Source organism: Populus alba, chromosome 8, assembly GCF_005239225.2.
Source record: "Populus alba chromosome 8, ASM523922v2, whole genome shotgun sequence".
In the NCBI taxonomy this organism is placed as follows: Eukaryota; Viridiplantae; Streptophyta; class Magnoliopsida; order Malpighiales; family Salicaceae; genus Populus; species Populus alba.
In genome coordinates this window covers 2,209,900-2,237,074 of record NC_133291.1, presented here as the reverse complement: position 1 = coordinate 2,237,074, position 27,175 = coordinate 2,209,900, and the positions used below count along the sequence as shown (strand labels likewise).

The following is a 27,175-nucleotide window of genomic DNA, read 5'->3' as shown; positions in this document are numbered from 1 at the left end:
CTTCCCTGTCAAACCACCGCAAAATTCTTATATTTTCATGTGTGAAGTACTGTTCAATGGCACCCCACAAAGGGTGGAGTGAAAGTTAAATCCTGCTACTTGAGAAGAAAAATTTCAAGTTCATTCACTGCAGAAAAACTAAAAGTTCTACAAGTAGCCCAAAATGGGCCCCAGATTCTGACCTGCTCAATTCATGATTAAACAAGTAATGCTGAAACCCGCCTCATGGCAGAATGAGCATATCAATGTCAAAAACTGGTACATACATCACTACTAAGTTGCATAATCTGGCCTTTCTGGAGCATTTGTTACTTGCGTATGGAAAGATCAATGTGTAGATAAGCTAAACAAGCCATGAAAAACAAGAAAAATACAGATGCCAGCATCAATGGTTCTGCTAGCATAAATATAGGTTTGAAAGTGTAGTAAACCTGCAAGCACAAGACAAATGTTACTAAGCTTTCAAAAATACAGGAATCAAAGGGGACGTTTTGTATGAGAAAATCAAAATGCAAATTACTTAATATTGTCGCGGAACATTACAAATCATGCAAGTCACAGGCATATTACTAATTTGACAGAGTCAGCTAATCATTTCAAATCCCAAAATTCATACCACCAAAGAGAGCTTCCACAACTCTAAATAGAGCAATAACCAATGTGGGCAAAGCATAACAGTCATTATAAATAGAAATATATAGTACTATCCTGTAGCACATAATCATGCAGTTTAAAAACTCCCAACTGTTCAAATTTAAAATCTTATTTTTTCAGGAACCATGAAGCTTGCCTAGAAAACTTACACAACCTGCAACATTGCATACGCAAATAGCACTAAGTAAAGTTGGTGCAGTTAATGTTAAGGAACCATCTCAATCTAATAGCTTAAGCTTTTAGGTGAGGTCCCAAGATATAATTTATATTATTCTCTAACATACCCTCTCAAATGAAAGCCCTTTAGACTTAAAACTTGAACAGGCCCACATTACCTTGTGCTTGATTTTTATCAAATAAATGAAGATGGTGAGATTCGAACTCGTGACCGCTTGGTCATAAGACTTCAATACCATGTCAAGGAACCATCTCAACCTAATAGCTTAAACTTTTAGGTGAGGTTCCAAAATATAATTTATATTATTCTTTAATCTGATGCAATCCTCAACAATTCTTTTCTTCATACCCAAAAATCAGCATCCATAAATAAACAAAATGATTGCATCTAAAACTGCCTAAATCTAGTCCTAAAACGGTGGACATTGATTGGTATTTAATTGCCAATCAAAACCTCGCTATTACAACCCTTCATTTGATACCTAGGAAAATCAAAACTGAGATACAAGGGCAGTAACACATTGATGTTCAAGGGAAGTGCAAATCACCTGGAAAGGAGTAATGTGCTCAGGAACTACATTTTTATTCTCCAGAACCAGAACAGTCCTCCCAACAACATCAAGGTATGAATATTTGGTCTGCACAAAATCCAAACATAGAAGACATCTCAGTTCAAAGTGAACAAATTTCCAAAAATATAAACACACACAATCGGTGCCTTTATGTCACAACAAAGCAAAGCACCAAGCTCAATTTTATAGATCGAATACTTCTTATAAGGGGGGAGCTAAATATCATTCCAGTTTTTTATACTAGAAATTTTATGCAATTTTCTTGTTATTGTTTATAGCCTTATAGTACGTAATAATGAAATATGTTATCAATGTATCCTACAAATTGTTAAACTTTAAGAGTAATATTTTGAGCTGTGCTGGGATTTGTACCTCTAGACGCTGCTTCACTGGAAAAGGAACAACAGCTGAGGGGTCTTTTGATCCCTCTGGTAGCACAACCTGAAATAAAACATCTTCTGGCATTAGCATGTGGAAAACATGATTGGAGTAACTAATGGACAAACATCAGACAACAGCATCATGAATGCAAATGATCAGTAGAAGCAAACTCACTTTGATGGTCAACTTGTCCACGACAGTCTCTGCAAGAGGACAGCCGAAGCTGAAGTTGAGGTAACGCTTGCCATCAGGAGACTCAAAAAGGAAGTCTTCCAGTGGTAGCCCATATCCAATAACAAAAGTAGCCTTCCAACCTCCAAATAAAGGATACCGTGGTTCAATTTCAAGTTCTGACTGTTTAAAATGTGTCGAGTCAGCCCATAGGAAGATGAAAACTGTAGTCCATAAACTAACAGAGTACCATTTTCCCTCAATTTTAAGCATTCCCATATCTCTCCTTCAATCAATATATAACCATAGTTCCATTATGATGCAAGTATATAACTAGAAAATTGGGGCAATACCTTACGGTAATCTGAACGCAAATGTGATGATGAGATGTTTCCGATGTCATCCCGATAATACACAGAGTGCACCCTAGGTGGTAGACTTGCTAGAAGGTGTTTGAAGGAAGATGTGCCACTAAAAGATGGCCTAGATTGATACTCAACTCTGCCAGAAGGACGTCTCAAAAGATGAGATTAAAATGATCTAATTACAGAAATGAAACACGTATGAAAAGGAAAAAACAGTCATATAAACTATGTGTTACAGTTTTAGCTCCATCAAATGGCCGACTGTTGACCATGATCCTTGAAATAAGAAAGGGACACAAAACTTATTTAGATCAGAAATAGGTTAGAAAATCATTTGCTATGCGTTATCCATACAGGTATTTGCTGTTGTGCAATTATGCTGATAGTTTTGTGTTCCATTGTGGCCTCAATTCAGAGGTAGGTAATTGAAAAAAAAGAAGAGAACAGGGGGCGGGGGATGCAGTAAACTGAATGAATACAAAGGGAGGAAAAAACAGACACAATTCCAACCTAGAAAACACGCCTTTGTGTCGAGCACCAGCATGGACCAATTTGTAATGCTCTGTTATCTGAAGGTTGCCCCAGTGAGATATCTCTACTTCTCTTAAAAGCTCTTCAACAACAGCAAATGGGCTGTTATTCTCAAGATGAACAATTACTGGAGAAAATGAATATGGAGGATGATCTTCATATGGTCCATACTTTAGTTCTCTACCAGCAAGCTTGGTGGGTTCCACTCTTGTAAATGATTCTACTTTTGTACTTGGTGTCTTAAGAAAAGTAGTTTGCTGCTTAACATGATATGGTGACAGTATTAATGCGCTGTCACGGAAATATACTAATTGTGATTCTGATTGGCTTATCTCTGCTGGGAAAGGTTCCAGAGAATGTGTTAATATATAAAGCACTTCCAGAGTTGCAGTTTCACCTGAACTTAACGGATTAAGCAAAGATATACTAAAAGATTTAGTTCCATTTGGCGCATCAGGTAGCTCTGTTGGGTTTGCATCAAGATGAACATAACTCTTCTTCTTCTTCTTGCCTATAGCTGCTTGTGCTTTGACAAGTGCGAGATGATCAGCTTGAGCAGGTGGAAATGCAAGAAAGATTTCTGAAGCAGGGGTTATCCCGGCATTCTCAACCTAAATCAAATTCATACTTGTATCCATAAAAAGGAGAAACACAAACACAAAAGAACTTCCTATCTGGAATGCACATATCTCCACACGTGAATATACCAGCCAAAATCCTTGGATATTTTTTGACCCAATTGTAGACTTTATAATCATGCACACTCAACTCTTTTCTATATGATCATAGGTTGACGGACCATTTGACCACATACAAAACATCAAGGTGGCAAGTACCGTGTAGGAAATTGGATCACGGTTTGCAACTATTGCACAAATATAGAGTGTTTGCACCTAAGACATATACCTCATTCACATAACTCGAAGCAAACCCTTAGTCACCATGCCAGAAGGTTTTTGAGCTAATGTTCTATCATTGAATTTTAAGCTAGAATATCAAATTCTGATTTCTGCGCCGTAAAAGATTGCAAATCTCAAGAGCCAAGGACAGATTTAATCCCCAAAATTAATTTTTTTTGCAAATTCTTCGTAAACCCATCTGTTTGATTATATATATAAAAAAGAATCAAACAAAGTAATGTAAAAAATGGAATACCTTTAAAGTCAAGAAGACCTTTACAATATGTGAACTCAAGTCAATCTGCACCAATTATCACACAAACAAAAAAAAAAGTCATGAAATATATCACCTTCTTCCTCTTAAGTTTGTATTTTTGAAATTGAGCGAAGAGACATAGCTGCTCTTACTCTACGTTCAGCGTTAAGGATTTGGATCTGGTTAGTTGAGGATGCAGCGGCAATTGTGAGAAATGTGAGGATCAAGAAAGGTAGAGTGAGTCCCGCTGCTTCCATGGATATTGAACCCGCCATGTCTTGTAAACTGTCAAGTCCTCTTCTGTCTTTGCTTCTACCAGTTACGAGATATAAATGGCAGTGGCGATGGAGGACAGGAGGGGGCACATTTGGGCTTTTTGAACAGACAAGACAGACGGACAGAGAAGCGTTGGGCCTTCAGCTTTATTACGTGGAGCAAGGGATGCCAATATGGGCCTTAACGGATACTAGTCTGGACCATCCGAAAAAGGAAAACCCTAATTTCGCCTCTCGAACCCCCCATCCTGACTGGGCTGGTCTACTGAGGAATCATTTGTTGTTTGTTTGTTTTTTAAATTAATGTTGGTGTCTGGTTGTTTATATGTATTTCGCTTAATTTACAATTAAAAAGCATATAAATTCCTAGTAATCCTGAAGGGAAAGAATCATTAGTTGTTCATTAGTGGGTGTTAACTGTTTCAAGCACGAGTGAGTGATTTTACAGGAATCTAATAACAATTCTTAATTCAATATTTTTCTTAAATATAATTTTATTTAAATTATATAAATTTAAAAATTATAAATATAAATAAATACAATAAGATGTATATTTTTATATTGTATTTTCTATAAGTTAAAATTGAAGATTTAATATTAAAAAAGTAAGTTTTGAAGATAAAATGTTAAGATAATCTTGATGTGGCAGGAGTAAAAGAAATTATTAAGAATAATAATGGTTTTAAAAAAAATCAGACCAAATTTGATTTGTATATTTTTAAAGTGTGCTTTAATTTTTTTTTTTATTTTAAAAAATATCAAATTAATATGTATTTTTGGAAGATTTGAACATGCTAATATCAAAGTTAAAAAAAATTAAAAAAATATTATTTTAAAATATCTTGAATTAAAAAATACGTTTAAAATACTATATTATATTAAACACTTATTTACGAGTACAAAAAAAAACCAAAAAACAAAAAGAAGTAAACAAAGGTTTTTCTTTCCCCATGAAAGATCCTTTATCCCAAAGTCCCATATCGCAAGGCTCAAAGTTGAAATGTTAACTCTTAAATTTCTTAATCTTGCTATTTGACTTTGCACTCCTCCAAACATTTCTACTTTAAATGTTCCTTACGTTAGGTGATTATTTTGTTTCCAAATAGCATCATTTGTCTGTTTTTATGCTAATAAAATTGCAGGTAAAAATTCAATCATGCTCTGTTTGGCTCCTAAGGAAATCAATCGTGGTAAATAGAAGTGCTAGGACAATTCTTTTGATACCATAAACTATTAAATTGGAGATAATTTCAAGAATGGTTAGTAACAACAAACGAAGCATACTTTAAATGCAAAATGTTTATTGCCTCTGTAATACTAACGTAAGAAAACGGGAAGTGCTTATAAAGGATGGCCGAAACAAACTCTGCCCTTTTCTTGTAAAAGCAGCAACCGATCCTGCTCCTGGATTTTTCCCTTGGACTCGGGACTCTTTGCTTACTCTAAATCTTTATTATTTTTTACTTTGTTACCCGAAAAGCTGCAAAATTTATCAACAAAGACCAAAGCCCACATTTTGTTTTTCACTCGTTTCCCTTTCCATCCTATCAGAATTCAGAAATCACCTTTTCCATCGCCTTTTCTCATTAAAGATTGTTTCTTTGATATTTCCATCAGAAAAAGATTGTTGCTTTGACAACGTTTGTAATAGCTTAGGCTATACATGGCTTGCATGAAGCTGGGATCAAAATCAGAAGTCTTTCATCTCGATGACCATACCTGGTCTGTCACTCTTTTCTTTACACATATATTTGTATATCTGTGTGTGGATGAATGTGATGTATTTGATTATGGTTAAGGACTGGCTGCAATGATGATCTGAGAATGTGGGTTTTTGTCAAAGTTGGAATCATATAATGGGTTTTTTTTTGTTTTTATGTTGAGATGAGTTTCTGGGTTGATTATGACAGTGTTAAATGAAAATTAATGTGTGGTTGCTGTGTATAACGGCTAATTATGTTCGAGAAATGTGTGTGTAAAGATGATATTTACAATGATCACTGGCATTATGTAGTGGTTTTGATGTAGTCAATATAATGATAACTGGTATCAGATGAATAAGTGGGGTCTTTCCCCTTTTCAGTTCTGAGGTGAAAATTTTAGAGGAGTCATTTCTAATTACCGGGTGCAGTATCAATTGGATTTACTTTCACCTGCTTTTGGATTACAAAAAGGATTATTCAGGAATTGTATCATTAATGGATGCTAAATTTTTTTATGAAGAGCGCATGTATAAACTCACTTGATATCAACTGTACTTCTATGTGTACAGAGTTTGCTTAGAGATTTCCATCTGCATTTTAAATAAAACCAGAATGTGCTTTGGTGCAGGCTTTGCTCAACCGGGCTTCAAAGTGATGTCATTATTGAAATTGGGGAGATGTCTTTCCATCTCCACAAGGTGTGTGTTACATGGCCAAACTGTACTTTTATTCTATCACCTGATTACCAAAATTTGTTGTGTTATATAAACACCATACTCAAAGGCTTGCTTCAAGGTTCAATCTGAGGTGACATTCGAAGCATGCTCCTTTAAGAGCAACATTAAGCCTGGAAGTGCATGTCTCATACCTTATGGTTCACCTTGTGTCCGATTTTTGCAAATAGACTAGAAATTAACTAGAATGGCATGCTCATCTTGTAACACCAAGTTATTCTTTCGTCAACTATTTAATAAAACAGACCATACTTGAAGCAGACTATACTGGAAGTTTTTAGGGAAATCCTGCTATTTGGAAAGCTTGAAAAGGCGCACTTTTTTTTATCAAAGAAAAGTGTGTACTACCGTTGGTTCTTCCAATTAATTAGAGAAAAGTTTAGTTGGCATTAATTTTTTTAGTTATCTCCTATAACTACAGGTTAGCTAAAGGATTTCATACTGGCATTTAATCTTATTTGTTTTCTTATACCCAATTTCATCTGTCGTGTTCTGATTTTGGAAGATATTGCTTCCGTGTGCTGAATTAGCTCATTTCACCTCAAAATATTTAGGATATCATGGATCAAAACTAGGTTTAGCAATGATAATATCTTTTATACCTTTTTCTTTGTTGTTTATGAAAATTTTAATGAATGGAGTTAGTAAAATGGAAAGAATTTTTGGAAGCAATTATCTCCATCCTGTTATTATTTCTTCGATTGTTTCCTCTATGCTTCTTATTCTCAGATATAATGATACGACTCTTACGCCTTGGCCTTGGTGTGCTCTAACATTCATCGGGGAAGAACAAAAGGCTTCTCCTCTACCTAGCTAATTAAAACTGTGGTAGACAGGGATAAAATACCTGCTAGTATTCACTTTTATGATTTTATTTACTATTATTGAGCTGAGTTCTCTCTTTTATCTCCTGCAGTTTCCATTGCTCTCCAGAAGTGAAGTACTAGAAAATCTTATTGGAGAGCATTCTAGCGAGGACGAGAAAAGGTGTGTTCTACAACTTCATGATGTACCTGGTGGAGCCAAAACCTTCTTGCTTGCTGCCAAATTCTGCTATGGTATAAAAATGGAACTCACTGCATTGAATGTAGTCAGTCTCAGATGTGCTGCTGAGTATCTTGGAATGAGTGAAGACTATGGGGAGGAAAACCTCATCACACAAACAGAAAATTTTCTCAATGAAGTATTTGGCAGCTGGACAGACTCCCTTAAAGCTCTTGAAACCTGCGAAGAGGTTCCTCTACTAGCAGAAGAGCTTCATATTGTTTCGAGATGCATAAATTCCCTGGCAATGAAAGCTTGCGCAGATCCAAGTTTGTTCAGTTGGCCCCTGCAAGGAGGCAGCGACATTAGGAACCCAGATGGCACTGTATTCTGGAATGGAATACGTACTTCAGCCAAGCCGCATCCTGTGGGTGAGGATTGGTGGTACGAGGATGTTTCCTTCCTTAGATTACCTCTGTACAAAAGGCTAATTCTGGAAGTTGGTTCAAATGGTATGAATCCAGGGAAGGTTGCTGGGGCACTAATGTACTATGCAAAGAGGCATCTCCCTTTGTTGGGCAGGAAATCAAGCATAGAGAGTGGAAACTATGCTGCATCTAGATCAACTATTTCTGCCACGTCTGAAGCAGATCAAAGGAGTCTCCTTGAAGAAATAGTGGAATTGTTGCCTGATCAAAAGGGTGTTACTCCAAGTAATTTCCTGCTTAGGCTTCTGCGAACTGCCATGATAATACATGCGAGTCCATCATGCAGAGAGAACTTAGAGAAACGGGTTGGAACCCAGTTGGATCAAGCATCTCTTCAAGACCTTCTGATACCAAATTCAGGCTACTCAGTGGAAACCCTTTATGATATTGACTGTGTTCAGCGAATTCTCGATCATTTCATGCTGATATATCGTGATGATCCCACATCAAATTACGTCGAACATGAAGGGCAAATAACGGAAAGTTCGCATTCGCTCATTCCAATAACAATGGTGGCAAATCTGATTGATAGTTATCTAGCAGAGGTAGCATCTGATGTTAATTTGAAGTTAGCGAAGTTTCAGTCTCTTGCTGCTGCTTTCCCTGATTATGCCAGGCCAATAGACGATGGAATTTACCGAGCAGTTGATATATATCTTAAGGTAAAGGCAATAATCTTCAAATGGTTCTTTATCTGGTTTCCTTGCCAAAGTTTATCATTAAATTTGATGATATAATTCAAGCTTACAGAATTCTTTGTTCATTGTCCAATGACATTGTTCAAAATGGAGCATGTTTGAAGTTGTTTTCTTTCCCTACAAAGCTATTTTCATTCTTTCCCTACAAAGCTATTTTCATGTGACTTGGACCTATGCTTCGTTATTTCAGTGGTCACTAAAATTTTCTTTTACTGCAGGCTCATCCATGGCTAACAGATTCTGAGAGGGAACAACTTTGCAGGCTCATGAACTGTCAAAAGTTTTCATTGGAAGCCAGCACTCACGCAGCCCAGAATGAGAGGCTACCTCTTAGAGTCATTGTCCAAGTTTTATTCTTTGAACAACTACGGCTTCGCACCTCTGTTTCTGGCTGGTTCTTTGTCTCTGAAAACCTTGATAACTCACAAAACCTAAGTGGGAATCTTGCTCTTGCGAGAAACGATTTGCATCCTCAAGCAGGAGCCATACATGGCCGCATCATGGTAGATGACATGAAAGAACGAGTTTCCGAGCTTGAGAAAGAGTGTTTGAGCATGAAACAAGAGATTGAGAAGCTGGGAAAAACAAAGGTGTCGAGTTGGAACATCTTGTTAAGAAAGTTTGGTTTTAGTCGATCAAAGTCAAAATACGGGGATCCAGAAGCATCAAAACCAACGGATACAAAAGAATTACCAACGTCCTCAGCACCACTCATAAATGGAGGAGAAAATCAGAATAATGAATCAGTAGAATGAACAACAAACTCTCCGGAAAGAAAAAAGGACTAGGACATCTCCTTTCTTGAGTTTTGCTTAAGCTGTCTAGGTGTCGCTACTTGCTATTTAGAAGTTGATTTAACTTATCCTGTGATTATATTCACAACTTATATTGTAGGACATTAAAATTCTCTCGGATTCATTTTGATCTTATAATTTTGGTTGCTTCCATATTATCTTTGTTTTTCTGTCCTCTTTCAGCACAAACTTTCCAAATTAGATTCATTTCTCTCAATCCATGTCCCAAGCGCGCAAACTAGAATCCTAGGTTGTTTCAGCATACCTTTCTGCTTCTGTTTTCAAGTGTTTTTGGTCTCCCTGCTGTTTATGATGGAGCATATGACAACATGAAACTGCTTTACTCGCCAATGCATAATTGTTCAATATGTGTTCATTGTGCACTCAAGCATCCATAATTTACTAAGAACCTAACTCCCTGAGTATGCCTATTAGCTTGTGGATCATCAAAAGAAACATTGCCTTTTGCTTTTACTTTAATCTTCTAACAAATTATAGAGTCAACTTAAAAGATGGGGTCAAGATGATGGATTGCTCCTATATCGCGCAATCTGACCTCCCCCGCCAATAGGCGGGAATTCTCGACCCAGCTTTTCCTGAGATTCAGGAATTCAAGTTGGCCTCAATTGAATCAATCGCAAACTTTTTAGAAATGCTTCATTGTTTTCAATACTCTTTAACTTTGATTGTTATCATTCATTCATCAAAAAGGAGCAATGCGGTTAGATCTCAACCAAAACCCTGCTAATGCAGCAAATAGCCAAATACGAAGTATTCAGACCCTTCTACTCTGTCAGTAGCTCTTGGCGAGGCCATTAATGCTTGATTTGTGTCAACTCTTTATTTTACTACTCCCTTGCAACGATGCTTTTTTTAATTTTAATTTATTGAGAACTTCAACAACTATCACTTAGTTTGCATTTTTTTCAATTCATGTTCAAATCTAAATTTTTTAATGTTAAACCATAACAAAAGCTCAACCCGGCAGATTCAAATTCCCCAAACATGTAAAAGTCTCCTCAAATCAAGCAGTTAAAATCTGTAAGCGTGTTTGACAACGAAAGTGTTTTTTCGAAGTATTTTTTATATTTCAGAAACAACATTTTTAAAAAATAGCCGAATTGCAATACCGATCGATGCCTAAAACAGAATCCAAAATCAAACCCTAGAAAATCGAAAATCAAAACACAAAATCGGGCAAATTTCCGATTGCTGACCCAAGAACCTCTAACCTTTGATGTACGTAACTCTGAGTGATTTAGTGAAAAAAATTTCAACAATTGAGACTAATATGAGCCGGCCCCAAAAAATTACCAACACAGCTAAGAAGATTGAGACATCATTGGCATCATCGTTCAGGTAGAGACCACCCCTTTATCAGATACGGTCTCCCCATGATTTTTCTCACTGTTTTGGGTGCTTTAGGACTTGCTCATCTCTTGCAAGGCAGGTTTGCGCTTTTCTTTTTCTCAATTTATGAAAAGGTTTGTACCTTTATAGATCCTATGATGACAGATGGGACCTTTGTGATAATGCAACATTGCAAAAATTTCATTTCAGAACAGTTTCTTTTTGTGGTTTTATGAAAAACCCAGTTCGTAGTTTTTGTTTTTATATTAGGCTGGTGCTGAATCTGGGCTGATAACGTTAGCTTCTGTTCGTGGTTTGTTAAAAAAACCAGTGAGTGTTTCAAGGATAATCATGCTAGCATGTGTTGGTGTGTTGCTAAGTTTTCACTTTCCCTTCTTAATCGTCACAAATTGCTTAGGTTTGGCTTATTTGAATTATTTAAAATAGGGAGTGACCTAATTTTAAGGTTTTTTTTTTCTGGCTCATGTTGGCAAATAGTTGCAGACAGGAATTGCTGCTGGTTGATATAGTATATTAAGATGCTAGTATAGTCAGTGTTTCGTTATTTTACTCTCTTTGAAGGCTGGCAGATGGGTAGTTCTTGTACGTTGGGGTAACTTGGAAACCTGTTGGTATCAGTTTTTGGCCATGCTAGTTTTCTGGAGAAGATTGAGGTTTCTCGGGTTTGGAATTTCCATGGCTGAACTGTCATCAATGGAGGAGATTACATTTTAAAGGAAATGTTTATTCTCTTGCTACTCTGATATATGTAGCATCAGTTAGAGATCAACAAGCTGTCTAACAGTCTTGCTTTGGGAGAAATTAGGAGGTCGGGTTTGTTTTCTGGTGGTGAATGGTGTTTATTGGGATTGGAATTTTCATAGCTGAACTATCATTTATGGAGGAGATCACATTTTGTAGGAGATTTGCTTGTTCTCTCCCTACTTGATCCATGTATTAACTAGTTGTCTAGAAGTCTTGCTTTATGAAAAATAAGGAGTTAGTTGGCATAAGACTTCTCGATGTAAGATTTTTAATTGCGTTTAGTCAGTGTCCAGTTCAGAAAAGATAAGACATTAGAGATAAAAACATATTTGTTTGAAGAGATATAAATAAAGATAAAAAATAAATCTAAAAACAGAAGTAAGGGAGATATGTTCTCATTGTCTTTATTTTTTTCCCCGAGACAATAACCAATCAATATCTTTCTAATCTCTAATGTATCACATGAAAAAACTACCCAGTTTTGTGTGGTAACGTCGAAATATGAGTGAAAACAGTCAGTTGGATCCCGTGGCTTCATTGGAAGAGATTGACTAAGACCGTTAAATGATTTCAAGCCTTTTAATCTTTGGCATGGCTTTTTACTACACTAGGACCAGAGCTGATAAATTAATCTTACAATCCAAATGATTGCAAATAGCTAGTTTTTCTCCGGCATGGCTTTCATCGTATCATGTTCATGGTATAGCTGTTGTGCAAATGATCTATATATATGCTTTTGTGATCCTATAACTATTAGCAGTCTTCATTCTTACTTTATGCATGAAAAAATGCCTGTTTTAAACACTGTTCCGGTGCCTAAAAGCGCCTCATACCACATCATTACCTTCAGGTTTTCATTTCATAATCCTCTCTACTAATGTGGTGGGATTCTATGGTCCAGGAAGGATATTGCAAAGGTGAAAGATGATCAAGAATGAGATATTATTCAAAAGAAGCATTATCTATATCAGGTCCAAAGAATTCCAAGGACATTTCTATAGCTTACATTCCTTTGTGTTTTACAGGCTTTGCAGAAGAAAGTAAACATAACAACTTACGAGTACGAAAGTAGACATTTCTATAGCATAACTCAAATTGTCGGGCTACGGCTGCTAGTTTCAGCTTTGTTGCTTTTGTCACTATATATTTCACATTAGCTGTAAAGTCCACGAGATCTTGTATGACTTGTAGAGCGGTATTGTTTTTCCAGTTTTACGGGTGAAACTCCTCCATATGCCCCTGTTGTTCAGCAATAAATAGTGAATAGATGTGATGCAAGCATCCGATTTTGCCTGAAGAAGTTGAATGTTAATATTTGATTATCTAAAAAGACCCTTATAACAACCAAGTACACTATCCACCTCCAAAGAGAAAAACTAGTACAGGATCATACTAGTCTCTCTCTTGTGCATTTGTCGATGGTACTTTATATGAAGGATCGGTATTGAGAATTGAGAGCGTGATCATTGTTTACAAGAACTTGCACATGCATATTACATAATCAAGTCGTCACACTGCAGGTGGGGGTTCGGGTGGAAACAGACATAGACAGCGACTTGTAAATAGACTACATCAGCACAGAAACCAGAACCTGGACTTTTAAAAAATTGAAAAAAGAAAGAAAAAGGAAAGAAAAATTAAACAAAATAATCATAGCAACTGATATTACCTTTGCATGTTATAGAGGCGAGGGTAATGAAACAGACATTACCAAGAAAATAATCGTCTATAACGTCCAGCAGGCAGGCCTCCTGGTGGAGGTGCTGGCGCTTCTCGCAGTGTAGGTGAATCCATCTGTCCGTTCGAAGCGGAGGTGAATTAGTAGGCCTGCTGTAGACGGGTGCGCGAGAAGTTTTGCCTTGCCCGAGGAGAGTTTTTGTTTTGGAATACTACATAGAACATGGATAGTAATTTGGTACAACTCCCTTCCTTGATACGTGCATCCACCATTCAAAGGCTGTTGTATTACGTTAAAATCACCTGTATTTCTCTTTAGGTTCAATTTTCTGTACCTAATCTCATATTTATTTCTTCCATCAACTAATAAGGATTCCTAGTTAGTTTATCACAAGCACAATGTCTATTTCCTTTTCAACCATTGAATTCTGAATGTAAAAATTAAAAGTAGACATTATGACTATATCCAAGATTGAACCAGTGTAACAACCCCTCAGTGTATATTAACTTGCTGCAAATTTCAAGAATTCCGTGCTAAAGAACAAATGATAACGCAAGGCTTAGGCTCCAGACAAGTAATCCACAATGATGGTACCATCTTTCTAAAGCGAAACAACCCGGTGTGTATGCATAAAAAAGCTGGCATTATTTCTGACGAAATTCCATTTCTTCTGTCTGGTTGTTGCACCATTATTGAGTTATGACTTATTGGACGCTTAATGTTTCGCTGTTTCTCTGCTCTGGCCTTTTCTTCCACTTTCCTCATTCCTCTGATCATAGTTTGCACTCGCCGTTTCAGGACGTACAATTGTCCATCAAGTAATCCACAGCAGGCATGGCAACAAGTTAATAGCTACAGTATAAAGATTCATTCTACTCTATAACCGAAGAAACATGGAACATGATTCTCTTCTTTTCCTTCGGCAGTGCTTGATATAAATGATAAGAAGGCTGACCTCATGCAGGCCCAAAAAGGTATGTTACGCATTTACATGTACACAAGAGAGAGAGAGAGAGAGAGAGAGAGAGAGAGAATTAAATTGGCAAAAGAAATTAACTCTCTTAAAAGAATTGAGAGCAGGTAAACTATATTAGGCGAAAACTTCACCCCAACCATCTCCACAATTACAAACTTATACCCAGTTATCCCAGAGAAAATACCATTGCTCCTTATGTACATCACCCCCAACAACACAAATAAGAGAGCAAAAGTTGTAAAACCTACCTAGTGTTCCTTTTCTCTTTCCTCCCAAATATATCCCCCCACACCTTTTCCAAGTTTTTATTCATTTACACGTGACATCAGCAAAATCACAGTACAAAAAAAACTCTCTTCTTACCTCTCCAATTTTATCCCTTTAACCCCAAATAATATTTGAAAACAAAAAGGGAAGGCACTGAAAAAAGCTACTTGAAGATAATGCCCGCAATAGTCCTAAGTAATCACCTTGGCTTTGGTTGTGATCCAAATGACCATAACGGTTGAATAAGTCTCTGAGCTGATGGACTGCCCAGGAACGTAGCCTGAGATCGAGTAAGCATCTCAGTCATTGATGGGGTTTGGTAAGATTGAACAAGACTTGAACCATCAGTGGAGTCTCCTCTTGCAGTTGCTCTTTGCCATGAATGTGAGCTTAGGCCTGATAGAATATATGCTCTCCCAGATGCCTCATATACATGTCTGCTTGCCATTCTTTCTTGCATCTCCTTGAGCTCGGCATCTAATGCAATACATAATCGATCATGGGACTTGGCCGATACAGTTTCTGACAATAGCCTTCGGCAGTTTTCAAGGATAGAAGCTGCACCAGCTAGATCTCCCCGTTCAGCTACGGTTCTTGCCTGTGACATGGCTTCAGCTGCTTGGAGCCTGTTGCGTTGCCTATCCACTTCAATTGACACTACTGCTTCTCCAGATATCTCAGGTCTTTCGAGTTTAATTTCTGCACTTTCTAATGTTGTCATTTCTTTAGTTATAGGATCCCGGTATGCACATCTCACCTTTAGCAGTGATGTTTGATTCATGGAAGACTCTGCTGGAACATTGATGGAAACCAGAAAATCTCTCTCTTCATCAGCATATAAATCCCCAACATCGATAAACCCTGAACGGGTATCAGCCATCACACGACTAGGGTAACTTCCTGCTTTCAATGAGCCAAGGTGGATACTAGGGTGCATACACTCAATTCCCACTTGCAACTCCTGCACTACAACACTCAGAAGGCCTCCAATGCACTGTGCAAATGCATCCTGGATCACAGCTTCAGTCTCAATGAAAGAGAAGGTGCCTCCAGAAATTTCTGAAATGGAATGCATTGATGAAGCATCATGGTCCGCACCAAAGCCAAAAGCATGCACTGGAATCTGGAATCCTGCATTGTCACCGCCATGAATCGACAAAGGGAGGAGCAACTGGTAATTTGGTTGAGGCTGGTTACCACTACTACCACTGACAGTATAAGTATCCTGCCCATCAGATAGAAGTATAATACTTGCCACAGGATTCTTTTCCCTTCGTTCTTCCATTACCTTGGCTCCCTTTCTCAGACCTTCGGCAATGTTGGTCCCACCATTTGCAACCAAAGAGTTGACAGCTTGAAGTGCATGCTGCCGGCCTGCATCAGACATTCTACGAAGGGAAAAGAGGCGGCGGGCAGTAGAAGAAAAGGCAATAACTGAGAGCCTGTCATTGGAGCCAAGGTTCTGTATAACAAACCCCATTGCTCGTTTTAGCAATGCCAGCTTTGTACCTGCCATGCTACCACTTATGTCAAGCACTGTGACTAGATCAACTGGAGCACGGGGAGTTTGAGATAGCTGAGGTAAGCTAGCCAGGTTTCCTCTGGGGTTTTCTCTTGCAACTGTTGCACCAGCTTTGAGGTGGACCAAGACAGTGAAGTTATCGTAAGAATTAGAACGTGATGCAGCTGACACTTCTGGGTATGTTTTGATCTCTACTATTTTACCAGCATTGTGGCCTGCTGCAATTTTGTTGCCAGAGCTTCTCTCAGCAAATGCAGGTTGGAGATCCAAGGATTCATCATCATTAAACACACTAGGTTCAGGAACCTGCAGCAATGGCACAACATGCCGCCGATCTCGACGAGGTGGGGGAGGTAATCGATGGACCACAGTCATCATGGCATCAGTTTGAGGCCAACCTACTGATGCTCTCCCAGGCAGGGGATCCAAAGTTGGTGCCTGAAAGGGGATTTCTTTCCATTTCGCTCTGCAAACTGGACAGAGTTGGTTGCCATGTTTGACATTTGAAGAAATGCAGTGGAAATGGAAAGAATGTGAGCACTCTGCAGTAAAAATAGCATGTCCACCACCTTGTTTCATCTTAGTCAGGCATATTGAGCAGGTTTGCTGAAATTGCAAATCAAAAACATGCCAGAAAGGACATGTATCAGATGAAATTTGAAATAATAATAATAAAAAAAAAAAACCTCATAACAGTCATGACAGTAGTAGCAGCATAGATTAGGAGCATGCGGATGCTATATAGCACACCAGTAATCTCATCAACAATACTGGTCTAGAAAGAATTATGAATATAAATTTGATCCACAAATCAGAAAAAGAATTACTTGTTGCATTGAGGAATTTGATAGGTCTCAATACTTGGTAAAGAATGGTAACAACAATATTAACTTGATAGAAGTTGCCATATCACAGGACCACTCAAGGTTAGTGAAGGAGTTAATCTGGAAGCATGTTACGACAAACTCACAAAGTGGTCCACTCAAAAGCTTCCAACCACATAACAGAGCTAAGAAGATTAACAAAAAAAAATGTAGTTTCACCAACTTTTGAAAGCATGATTACAACACGAAATCTGTGATTGGCTGGTTAGTTTAAGATGAATCTCCCAGAACTTGGAATCTAATGTTGAGAGGCTGCATATGTCAGTTTGAACCGCAAATCAGAAACTACTTTTCACATCTAATCATCAAGAAAACAGACTTTTAAAATAACAAAAAGCATATGGCATGACAATATACAGATAGCATATCAATGTAATCTCTGGGCAATCTGTCACGGAATAAAATGAATTTCTAAATATTTTTCAAAGATTGTGACTTATAATCCTCCCGTTTTCTTATTCCTCTCTCTATGGTTTCAATAGAAGATGAATATAAGGTTATTTCGTGTTGATCAGGTAGCACTACTCCCAACTGATTACAATTTTAGGTGTGAAAAGCTTCAGGGCCTTGGGCCAGGCCATAAAAGATGTACTATAAAAAAGGCAAGCAGAAAAGCAGCAAGAAATCACCATTAAGATTAAACGGAAGTCAGTGTTAGGTATCGGACATATGGGGCACACTAGGAAATGTAGAGTTGCAATAAGAGAGTGACTTCTGAAGATTATCACGCAACTACACAGTGGATACAGATGAACCAAAGCTTTCAACAGAAACAGGAGAAACAATGCTAGATCCAAATCCACATCTATGAAAGGAAGAGAAATGTTAAGTTGCTTTATGATGATTCTTTTCCCGTCTTTTCTTTTACTTCTCTGAGAACTTTCACACCTAGAAAACTTGCAACCAAATACTCAAAATAGTTCAAGTCACAACACAAGCTGCTTTTCTTGCTTCTAAGGGAACGAGAAAAAGGAAAGATGAAGCCTGTAGTGTTCCTTTTACTATTAAGGCAATTGGTAATGGTTCAGAAAGAGACTCAAGCAATAACCCCACAAGGCACAAGGTCAAAGAAAGCAAAACAACGTGACATCAGCCACACAGCTCAATAATTTCAAGCACTCCTCAGAAACTGCCAAAACTACTGATATAATATCAGACCAAGTAAAAATATTTCATTCAATTCTACAGTCTATTTTTTCTGAACAAAGATGATATGCCAGCAAAAATTATCAAACCAGATCCAAAGATAGACCCAGAATCTAGCTGGATGTTGATTTAAAAATGAGCATTAGAGCCCAACAAGAAACAAAGACACGAGCTCTTACAACTTCATTAGAAGCAGGAAAAACAGCAAAAAAAGCCATGATTAATGGTGCAAAATCTCTAAAACGAAAATAAAACTAAGAAGATGGAAAACACTTGTAAATGCCTAAACAGTTTCAGCTGTCCATGTCGTGCGAAAAAAACAAAGGAAATAAATGCTTATAAAGAATCCAGTGCCCCAAATTTGAAGGTGAAAACGACGTCGGGCAGAAAAATTAATGAAAATCTGGGAAACTAGATTCTTTATCTATGCTACACCAAACAAGGGAAAACATTCATTCAATTAACGGTAGTACACGTATTTGGTTTTAAGGATCAGCAAAACAACAAAAAAACAGTAGGTGTTGTTTAACCTTTCTTTCTATTTTCTGAGGAATCAAAGGCAAAACAGGTAATTAGAGGTCCATCGCCTATATTTACTTGAAAATCACGAGCTCAGGCAACAGCATAAGCCATAATAGAGCATAGCAAGAGCAGACATCTAAACTATGAAAAGCACAAAGACCAGAATATAGCAAAAACTGCAGACAGAACTTCTTCATTAAAGCCTCAACAAAGAACAACCCAAACCCATCAAGAAAAAAGAAAAGGCACAATAAAGTCCAATCCTTTCCAAATAAAAACATATAAAAGTGTGAAAATATATATAAAGACAACAAACCTTGGATGGTTTGCTTCCACTCTTGGCCAACCTTAAGCCATGTGAAGATGGTGTTGGTGTCATTGGCCTAGAATCCCAGTTTGTAGGTGAAAGCAAAGCAGCATCAGATAATCTTTCACTTGAAGGTGCTGCTGAATCATCTAGAGTTCTCGGTACATAAACACAAAGATTTAAACCCAAAGCCAGCTTTGCTTTTCTCCATTTACTTCCCATTTTTACTTCTAAGAATCTTTCTTTCAAGATTCAAGAAAAAAAATTCAATAACTCAAAGAAACTAAACAGAGCAAGAGCAAAAAAATAAAAAAACAAGAACAGATCTCAAAGTGAAAGAAAGCCTTTGAAATTCCAAGATGCTTCCTTTTTGTGTTTTCTTTCTTGGGACGATAGAGATAAGTAATGGGTTTTTAACAAAAGTAGAAACGGAACACGAAAACCAAGAACAGGAGAGAGAGGCGTAAGTGGAAGGAGGTGTTGTTTTTGTTTTGTGGTGTTGTTATGTATTCTAGAGAGTAAAATGTGGGTTTTGTAAGGCCGAAAAAAAATGTCAAAGGTAGTGACTCAGTCTCGGACACAGAATAAGAAACGGGTGGCTTAAGAGCAGTGCAAGTCTTCTTGTGGTGTTCTTCTCGGCCGCCATTGAAGAGAGAGACGCAAGAGGGTTTCTTAGAGAGATTATAGGATTTTGAATTTGGACCTTTGCTGCTGCTGCTGCTGTTCGGTTGAAGGTGGTAATGGGATTGTTGTGAGACTTTGAGAGTAGTAGAAGGTGACATAAATAAATTAAAAAATAATTTTTTTAAAAAAAAGGCACGTTTTGGTTGAATAGAGAAAGCTAGTTGGTTGCTTTATGCAAGCAATCATGCATTTCCTGGCCATCGAATTACTCACTTCCTGCATTTCCTTTCTCTCTCTTTTTACTCTTTCATCATCTTTTACAGCTCAGTCTCTTCGCCACACTTCGCAAGTATATTTGATATCTTACTAATCCTATCTCTAATTTAGATTGGATTCAGCTCCAAATTATTTGAAACAATATTATTTTAATTTTAAAAATTAAGATTACGTTGATTTATATTGATTCAAATTAGATTTTAAATTATATCAAGTTTAATAACTTTTAAAAAAATACGAATAAAAAGATATATCCCTTCTAGGTATATAATTTGAGGGTAGGAAAGTGGGTCCAACGCTATCATGTAACAGTAAAAACAAAATGCTGCTTTGTTTTTATAAAAAGAATTAAGAAAAAAATCCAGATCCTCTAACTTTTCTTTCTTTTTTCTTTTTTAAATCAAAGAATCGAGGACCCTTTTGCTTGCTTGCAAGTTGAAGCCATCTAGGAAGAAAACCTTTCCGAGATAAAGAAAGCCATGCAACACGCCTGAACATTTAATATATTTGTTCTTGTTTAGAGAGAGAAAATATATTTATTTGTAGTATATACTATATAGATTACAGTATTATATATATATATATCGTTTGTATGCTTGCTAGTCCATCGTTCAGGTTGGGATGCCCATGCATTTGACTATGTATTTAACCCTTGGGAAACTTGCAATTAGTCAATTACTTCCCGACAAATCTTTTTTCGAGGACTTTTTTTGTTTTTTACTATTTCCCCATGTCTATGTTAAAACAAGAAAAATAAAAAAAAGTTAACCACTTTTCCCATCTTGAGAGGTAAGCTCTCTTCTGTGTATGTGTGGTATTGCTTGGCATAATAAAAAAATTAATTTAGTTAAATTTTTTTAATAAAAACTAAACCGAATTAAAAATAATTACCTGTAACGAATATCAAGCATTTCTTCCCAGCTTCGAGTAAACAAGTTAGCATAGTTCAAACTATCTTTTCACCTTCATGGTTCAGCATGTTTCATGTTGGCTTTTTATATTTTAAAATTACGCAATATCAATCTTGATGTTTCCAGAGATCCTGTTTTTTTTTAAAAAAAAAAGTTTTTAAGCATTTTTTGTTGGTTATTTATTGTACACGAGGAATTGAGAAAAACGATGAAAAAAGAAATGTGATCTTTTATTGGGTTCCACTCGGTCTGTAACATCAAGCACATCACCGCTATTTGGAAACATTTAGGTTGGTATACGAGTTCTTAAACCACAGAAATCTCGAGATCCAACATTGCTAGATCTATAGGCTTTAAAAAATAAATAAAAATGGTAAAGACACCCTGTAATGAGATCCAACATTGCTAGATCTAGCTACATTAATAATTCTAAACGCTAACGTTTTGTTGTTATTTCAAAGGATCGTCCTTCCGAGCTGGGAAGAGTTGTGGCCATTAAACTCAACTCCGATAAACCGGGTTTTTTTTTATCATTTTAGGATTGAAGCAGTGCTGACCCACGAGTTTATTCGATGATCAAGATCCTAGACTAGGTCAGAAGTTAGCTGAGCTGACAACCACGAGTTAGGATCTTATTTCGGTTTGGAGGGCACATGTTAACGGTGGACCTTTCTCCTCCGGGAATATAAAAGGAAGAGTACGTGCTTTAAGCCAAACAACCCGGAGGGATAAAACTTGATTAAGCATTTGTTTATAACTGTGGTAATAATTTACGGTTTATAGTATTTTTTATTTAAAATATATTTAAATAATATTTTTTATTTTTAAAAAATTATTTTTAATATAAGCACATTAAAAATGATTTAAAAATATTAAAAAATTTTAATTTTTTTAAAATACAAGTTGAAACATGTTTTCAAATGGACCATAAACGGATGATAACATGGGAGTATGATTTTAATGTTAGTGCTTGGTTGTCAAATCTCTGTGTCTCTCACCAGAACAACTCTTCAAGTCAAGTGAGGTGATAATAATAAAGAGAGAGAGAAAATAAAAAATCTCTTGGTGGTGGATGATTGCCGTCATCCTCTTTCTAGAGAAGCTCCTCCGCTAGAGAGTGGAGAAAGAAGAGCAGCTCCCCCCACAAGTGGATTGTGGCTTATAGTTGAAGTGACTTGTTTTTTTTTTTTATATCAGGGTTCAAGCTCTTGTATACGTTTTTCATTCCCTGCAGTATCTTATATGCTTACTGAGCTTGTAGAATGTTCAGTGAGCCCGGAGATTAGTTATGGTGCGCGCAAGCTAACCCAGACATCCTGGGTTAAAAAAAAAAAAAAAAAAAAAGAGCAGCTTCCCCCACCAGTACATTTCTGTGGATGGCCTCGCATGCCTTTGGCCAAAACCACCATGATGGTGAATCATTGGTGGGCATGAGTCAAATGGTGGGGATTTTTCCAATGATGTTAGTCTTTGTTTGGTTTTTTGTTTTTTTCCCACATGACATCATAAGTACACCACACGTGCACATCATCACAGTTTAGTCGTTTTGCGGTTCCCATGCCATCACGGTTGACATTGCTAGCCATATTTTACCCTTCAATTTCTTTTTTCTTTTTTCTCAGGTATATCTCCTATCTAATAGTGTTTATTACTGATACTAGTTGTTTTAAATGAAAAAAATATTTTTTAATGCATTAAAATATTTATTTATTTATTTTTAATATTAATATATTAAATTGATTTAAAAGCATAACAAAAATAAATTTTTATGCGTTTTCAAACATTATTAAAAAAAATAAAAAAAAATATTTGAATGGAATTTCTCTCACACGCACGCATGCCTTTCTTGTACGGGATTACAACTATTATTCAACAAGATAATTTTGACCAAAAAAAAAAACAATAACTAACAAATCGAAGTCGGTGTTCCGAGTTCGATTTGCCCGACTAATTTGAATTTGACAAGTAGCTAGCTCGTGCTTGAATTAAGAAATAAGATATATGCGGCCTGCAATTCAAACCCTAATCCATTCGAAATCTTCTTTACGTGGACCAGTTAAATGCCATGAAAAAGCTTGCAATCTAGAAATCCCAAGCAGCTCTTAGTTCCGGGTAATCAAAAGATATTAACTTGACCGTTGCCTGAAATAAAAAAAAAAGTGGCGGTTATTAACTTATTATGGACAACGAATATATATAGTTGGTGCTAGCTAGCAAATGTTTGAACTTTCTAGATGATATTGATGGGTTCAACTCGCTAATTAATATTATTATCTTTGATATTGAAATAATCCTTAATTTATTGGTAATTGTTGATTATATATTATATTGTAGCATGACATGTGGGACGAGCGTGTGTTTTACATGTTAAAAAAAAGAAAAAACACCTTGGGTGGATGAACCAAACAGTCTCGAATCTGGGATTCAGTGGTCAAAATCTTATCTCTTAGGAACTGTCAACATGTAGGCAGCCATGTGTTTTCAATTTTATATACAAATGGCTGTAGATTATCGAACCAATCCAAAATCCTTGGCTTAACCGGGATTCAACGGTTTTGTGTATGTTTGATTAATTAAATATCCGCAAGGTTTGACAATTATGTCATGACATGCATAATGATGTTTTCGGAGATATTGAGGGTGTTTGAAAATATAATAACAATTATTTTTTAAATGTTTTTTTTATTTATTAAAATAATAATTTTTATTTTTAAAAAATTAATTTTGATATCAGTATATTAAAACATTATAAAAATAAATTAAATAATTAGAAACATATTTTAAAGGCAAAACAAACAGTTCTTAATTAAAGTCTTAATAATAGCAATATGCATGGTCATATATATCGACTCCACTAATCAATAATTTGTGTATTTTTTTGTGGCTAATTTATATCAAGCATAAGAGATTAATTAGTTTCTTTAGCTTCGGTGAAACCGAAGAAGCCCTCGCAGATGATTCAATCCAAGAATAGTCAAGAATATGATCTATCATGTTGTTATTATTATTATAATTTGAGGATAGATGGGATTATTTTTATCTATCTAACACTGTTGCTGGAGACTAATAACAGTAACATATATACATGGTTATTAAAACTCTAATATTATATTAAAAAAATTCATATAAATCTAAAAGTTTATTAGAGTACTTATGAAATGTATTTTGTATTGTTTTTTAGCATATATATCATAGTATTAACTAATTAAATGGACAGTTGTGTGTGTGTGTGTGTGTACATGCATGCCTGAATGAAGACCATTATATATATATATATATATATGCTGCCTGAATGGACCATTAATATAAATCATTTGAAGGACACCAATAGAAGTCAAATTGAGTTGAGTCCAACGTGTGCTCCCATTGTTTGTGGAATACCTTTATTCTCTCCTTGGAAAGTATGGTGATCTTCCATCACTATCTCCTGCCAATAATGCGAATTGAGAGATGGTATATTCTCTCAATTTCAAAGATAATTTGGTAACGGAGCACAAAAGAAAGAGATGGGAGTAGTCGGGAGTGCACTATCGAAGCTTGCATCGACATGGCCAAAAGCTAGCACCACGCAAGAGAGAGGAGGCTAGCTAGGTAGCACGTACCGAACTCGAGAGATTTGAGTGCTGCTAACTCAAGAGTGTTTCGAGTGGAGTTTCCTATTCCCACTTACTTTACCACTCTCAAAAGACAACCTTTTAAAAGAAAAATGTCCTCTCTTTTTAGAATGCCAAAAGCTATTCCTCTCCCCCACAAAAAACATCAACGCAAGAACACTCCTTTTTCATTTCACCCTTGCTTTTAAGAGCACTCTCACACACACAACTTGTTTCAAGAGAGGGGGGAAAAGAGAGGGTAATGAAGAGTTTTCAATGCAATGAGTGGAGATCCATTAACAAAGAATCCTCATAAAAACCTCTGCAGGTGCAGGGATAGGATCATTCCCTTTACTCCCTCCCTCTAAATTTGCCAGACTTTCTGGGGCAAGTCAACGAGCAAGCTGGAACCTTTATTTTTATTATGATACAAAGGGAGCCTCTCCCTCTTATGGTGCCCCCCACTCAGGATCGGGATTTACGAGCAATGGGATGTCTTGCACTTTGTAGTTCATCAATCACAGTAACCCATGGCTTAATTATATCTTTTCTCTAGCTATATATAACTAATAAGATACCTTCAAGTGTTTTGGTACCCTAAAAACAATATCACAAGACGAAGCCAGCTAGCTAGGTTTGCTCACGTACCCTGCACGCGTTGGTATTCTCTTCTCGGGCAGGGCGCGTGCCTGCGAATCATTTTTCGATTATATCAAAGCTTCATTGTTGCTTACGAGAATATACATATATACAGATAAATACCCTTGAACTCGCTAGTGAATACGTGTAAGAACAGTACCAGAAGAAATATAATTATTAGGAGTCAATTTTTTCTCACAGTGGAATCACTGCTTCAAGCAATACAAATTAATATAGGACGACAGCCATGCATGCATGTAAATCCAATTAGCAAAGGAAAGCATGTAGCCAGAGTGGTGGTTTTCCTTAATCATGATGTCACATGAAATCTTTCTACTATTTGTCAGCAACAAGTCAAACCTAATCCATGCATGCAATGGGGTCCATCTGGTTAAGACCATGCCGATCTAGCTAGGGTTCCCCTTGTGAATCCAACCCTTCACTATCATTTGACACCAGCTAGCGTGCACCTCTCCCTCTCCCTGTACATCTGTTCTTATTCATGATCATGATTCTAATTTGCAGGTAAAACCTTAGTTTACCCCGAATTAATAATGATTCCTTCAATCAGGGCTCCTTAAGTCTTGCATGGATCTTCCAAAGGGATGCTTCCACAAAGAGATCATTGGTAGACATATAGCTAGGTGAAGAGATGTTAATTATCACACAACTAGCTAAAAGATCATGGGTCGTCGTGAGAAATTATTTCAATTTATTGACCTTTTCAAGTGCTCAATCCTCCACTCGGTGGAATTGAATTTTCAAAAAAACTTGCATGATTAGATGAAGACGATCTTGAAAATTCATCTAATTTTCAAGATCGTCTTCATCTAATCATGCAAGTTTGGCCTCTTAGCTTTTATCAACATAGAAATTCGGTTTAAGTGTCACGAAGGATGAGTAAACGCTTCAACGACTTTGTCACTAGCCAAATTTTTACGAGGAAAAAAAGGGGGGGGGAGTGAAAAAAACAGAGGAACTACATGCTTTCTGGTTTGGCCCATTAGCATTTTAATAACCTGTGAAGTGTGGTTTCCTCGAGTAGTCTTTCGTTATAATACATTTGTTTGATAATATGATTTTTAAAATTATTTTTTTAATTAAAAATACATTAAAGTTATATTTTTTTCACATTTAAGTACATTAAAATCATAAAAAAAATATTAATTTAATATATGCTAACACAATGCCAAATGAGCGCTTACTCCGAGGCTAAATTGTTGAAAATAAATCCTTTGACATTTTATTTGTTTCTAATTGAGTCCAGTAATTTAATCTTCAACAGCTGATAAATTTGGTAAAAATAACCTATTTTCTTCTTCTTCTTTTTTTGATCATTTTTAAATTTTTCATGGCACAGTCAAAATCGTTCGAGACTGAAACTAGAAGGCAAAACCTGAGTGTACCCAACAGCAATAAAAAAAATCAAACTGGGCCATAAGCAGCCCTTGCAAGCCGAATGTCTATATCTATTGACCCACCTCAGCCCAAGCATTAAGAGGTATTTACAACCCTTTTGCTGTGGCCATAACCGCCCATCTTCTTTACTATACATTAGCAATTAAATTTTGAAATGAGAATTCCAATTTAATTATGCTTTCTCGCAATTTTCCAAACTCTTTAATGGTCATGGACATTTTTTTTTATTAATATCAGTTTAACTAATATTACAAATCCTGAAATTAATTATTATATAAACCTTTAATAACTTTAAAATTTATAAAATTTAAATCGATAATTTTTAAAAAAACAAACTTTAAACTTAATTAATTAAATTACATCTTTTACTTAAAGTTGATCATAGACATACTTGCATTGGTTCATGTGTTAACAAGGACCGAGGCTTCCCCTTTCATTTTATGTATTTAAGAAAATAATTTTTTTTTAAATGTTAGTCTCAAAATTTAAATTTATAAAATTAATTAATTGGACGATTAAGTTTACAGAGGAATGGCCTTAAATTAAATTAGTGGCTCAAGATTTTAGTGCCCGTTTAGTGCGTTTCCAACTTGTTTTTAATGAAAATTTATTTT

The 27,175-nt window shown here is 36.3% G+C and overlaps 3 protein-coding genes and 1 long non-coding RNA gene across 6 annotated transcripts; 2 read left to right on the top strand and 2 right to left on the bottom strand.

The window, feature by feature from the left end:
• Positions 1-99: 99 nt before the first annotated feature.
• On the bottom strand, positions 100-4,348 carry LOC118052247 (dolichyl-diphosphooligosaccharide--protein glycosyltransferase subunit 1B). Its single transcript, XM_035063155.2, has 8 exons — positions 4,159-4,348; positions 4,007-4,051; positions 2,831-3,462; positions 2,309-2,456; positions 1,959-2,138; positions 1,776-1,844; positions 1,380-1,469; positions 100-431 (listed from the first exon to the last, which is right to left on the bottom strand). Exons 1-8 carry the CDS (start codon positions 4,279-4,281, stop codon positions 309-311), a joined length of 1,410 nt encoding a protein of 469 aa, XP_034919046.1. The 5' UTR covers positions 4,282-4,348; the 3' UTR covers positions 100-308.
• Positions 4,349-5,620: 1,272 nt separating this feature from the next.
• Positions 5,621-9,840, top strand: LOC118052406 (BTB/POZ domain-containing protein At5g03250). The gene is made up of 4 exons (XM_035063372.2): positions 5,621-6,003; positions 6,613-6,682; positions 7,635-8,852; positions 9,107-9,840. The coding sequence occupies exons 1-4, from the start codon at positions 5,945-5,947 to the stop codon at positions 9,641-9,643; spliced, it is 1,884 nt and encodes a 627-aa protein (XP_034919263.1). The 5' UTR covers positions 5,621-5,944; the 3' UTR covers positions 9,644-9,840.
• Positions 9,841-10,304: 464 nt separating this feature from the next.
• Positions 10,305-13,097, top strand: LOC140955867 (uncharacterized). Its single transcript, XR_012170560.1, has 2 exons — positions 10,305-11,132; positions 12,703-13,097. It is a non-coding gene; the product is annotated as an uncharacterized lncRNA (long non-coding RNA).
• Positions 13,098-14,514: 1,417 nt separating this feature from the next.
• LOC118052154 (E3 ubiquitin-protein ligase WAV3) lies at positions 14,515-19,867 on the bottom strand. Of its 3 annotated transcripts, none has more exons than XM_035062990.2 (2): positions 19,109-19,867; positions 14,515-16,846 (listed from the first exon to the last, which is right to left on the bottom strand). In XM_035062990.2, exons 1-2 carry the CDS (start codon positions 19,319-19,321, stop codon positions 14,918-14,920), a joined length of 2,142 nt encoding a protein of 713 aa, XP_034918881.1. In that variant the 5' UTR covers positions 19,322-19,867; the 3' UTR covers positions 14,515-14,917. The 3 variants fall into 3 exon arrangements, with proteins under 3 accessions (XP_034918881.1, XP_034918884.1, XP_034918883.1); XM_035062993.2 differs by lacking the exon at positions 19,109-19,867 and adding an exon at positions 17,754-19,051; XM_035062992.2 differs by lacking the exon at positions 19,109-19,867 and adding an exon at positions 17,068-17,714.
• Between the last annotated feature and the right edge of the window lie 7,308 nt (positions 19,868-27,175).

Excerpts from the sequence above, each read along its gene's own strand:
- LOC118052247 (XM_035063155.2), bottom strand. The coding sequence starts at position 4,281 with ATGGCGGGTTCAATATCCATGGAAGCAGCGGGACTCACTCTACCTTTC. Across the intron at positions 2,457-2,830 it reads CACAAAGGCGTGTTTTCTAG|AGTTGAGTATCAATCTAGGC; the intron begins GTTGGAATTGTG and ends TCCTTCTGGCAG. Across the intron at positions 1,845-1,958 it reads TGGACAAGTTGACCATCAAA|GTTGTGCTACCAGAGGGATC; the intron begins GTGAGTTTGCTT and ends GTTTTATTTCAG.
- LOC118052406 (XM_035063372.2), top strand. The coding sequence starts at position 5,945 with ATGGCTTGCATGAAGCTGGGATCAAAATCAGAAGTCTTTCATCTCGAT. Across the intron at positions 6,004-6,612 it reads CATCTCGATGACCATACCTG|GCTTTGCTCAACCGGGCTTC; the intron begins GTCTGTCACTCT and ends GCTTTGGTGCAG. Across the intron at positions 6,683-7,634 it reads TGTCTTTCCATCTCCACAAG|TTTCCATTGCTCTCCAGAAG; the intron begins GTGTGTGTTACA and ends TATCTCCTGCAG.
- LOC118052154 (XM_035062990.2), bottom strand. The coding sequence starts at position 19,321 with ATGGGAAGTAAATGGAGAAAAGCAAAGCTGGCTTTGGGTTTAAATCTT. Across the intron at positions 16,847-19,108 it reads GTGGAAGCAAACCATCCAAG|CAAACCTGCTCAATATGCCT; the intron begins GTTTGTTGTCTT and ends TTGCAATTTCAG.